Raw genomic sequence first — 1,708 nt, 5'->3', positions numbered from 1 at the left:
TATGACCACGTCTCTTAAATAAAATCTTGCAGATGGATCCACACGTCTCACGTCTCGTCAGCCCCGTTACAGTTACTTTGGCAACTAGTTGAAATAAAATAAGTTTATTTTTTTTAATATTTTATTTTATTTCAGTTAATGTTTATTTTATTTCAAATAATGACTTTTTTTTTAATGCTTTTAGTTACGACTATGTCTAAAAATAATATTTTTTGTTTTCATTTTAGTTTTTGTTAAAATGTAGTATTTTTTGTTTTTGTTTGTTTGTCATTATAGTTTTATAGTTTAATGAATTTTTATTTAATTTGATGCTGTCTTGGCAACTAGCTGAAATAAAAAATATTGTAATTTTTCTTATTTCAGTTCATATTTATTTTATTTCAAGTAACAAGTGTTTTTTAATGGTTTTAATTTTAGTTTTCGATAGTAACCCTGGTTCATATAAGTGTTTAGATGCATGTATCAGCTGTATGTACAGTACTAGTAATGTTATATGTATATCACAGTACCTTATCCGTTGTAACGGGGTTCAAGCAGGTCTGTCCACCTGCGGTGAAGTTACAGAACACCTGGATGGCGTCAGACCTGCAGCCCAGATTTGGATCGATCCAGAACAACCCTGATCAACACAGATACAGCAAAACACTCAGTCAGTGAGCTGTAGAAAGAAATGAGTGAACGATTCAATGAAACCGTGATACACGACCATTCAAAGGTTTGAGGGAAGTACAATTAAAAAAGAAAAATAAATTACTTTTTACTGAATAAAATACTTTTATTCAGCAAGGATGCATTAAACTGATCAAAACTGAAAGTAAAGACATTTATAATGTTACAGTAGATTTCTATTTCAAATAAATGCTGTTCTTTTGAACTTTCCATTCATCTGTGAATCCTGAAAAATAAAATGCATCACGGTTTCCACACAAATATTTGTTTTCAACATTGATAATAATCAGAAATGTTTCTCGAGCACCTATATATAAACTTAATTATTCCAAACTTTTATACAGTAGTTTATATAAAAACCTAAAGTTTAATCTAAATTAAAAGGCTAAAAGAAAACGTTTATTTTCCCCCCCTTAATAACTATATTTTATGGAAGGACATATGTGACCCTGCCTGTGAAAACCCAGCTAAAGTCATTTTCTACATAAAACCATCCTTCATAAAGATGTAGAACATTCTGTAAAAATATAACCTTTATATCTTTAATATTGACTGAGTAAGGCCATGTCAAAGATTTAAATCATAGTGAAATTAATGGTTGATATCAAACTTTGATGCTTGTTATCTCATAATTAGATTTTGAGACTTTAGCCTCACAGACAGGGTCACACACACACACACACACACACACACACACACATATATATAGTGGTGTATAAAGTACCCGAAAGCCATACTCAAGTAAAAGTACAGATATCTTACCAGAAAATGACTTTAGTAGAAGTTGAAGTCACCATTTTAGTACTTAAAGTCTTAAAGTATGTGATATTTATTGTACTTAAGTACAAAAAGTATTTTTATCTTAAACGTACTTAAGTATTGAAAGTAAAAGTACAAGTAAATACAAAATGGAAAAGAAGCAAATAAATATATATATAAAAAAAATGTTCATACACAGCTTGATTAGCAAGATTGTGTTCAGTTTTAACTCTTTCTTCCATTTTGTATTTTTGGGTAAGAATAAGAAGCACTTCATCCG

General features: G+C 29.6%; 1 protein-coding gene across 1 annotated transcript in view; it reads right to left on the bottom strand.

The window, feature by feature from the left end:
* The window catches only part of LOC107660294 (collagen alpha-1(XXIV) chain-like), a 122,610-nt gene that overhangs the window by 4,332 nt on the left and 116,570 nt on the right, over positions 1-1,708 (bottom strand). The window contains exon 56 of the mRNA XM_016449575.1: positions 510-619. Coding sequence (XP_016305061.1) covers positions 510-619 — 110 coding nt within the window. The remainder of the gene's footprint in view (positions 1-509; positions 620-1,708) is intronic.

The sequence above is a fragment of the Sinocyclocheilus anshuiensis genome, unplaced genomic scaffold (genome assembly GCF_001515605.1).
Source record: "Sinocyclocheilus anshuiensis isolate Anshui unplaced genomic scaffold, SAMN03320099.WGS_v1.1 scaffold1457, whole genome shotgun sequence".
Classification (NCBI taxonomy): domain Eukaryota; kingdom Metazoa; phylum Chordata; class Actinopteri; order Cypriniformes; family Cyprinidae; genus Sinocyclocheilus; species Sinocyclocheilus anshuiensis.
This window is presented reverse-complemented; position numbering and strand designations above follow the sequence as displayed.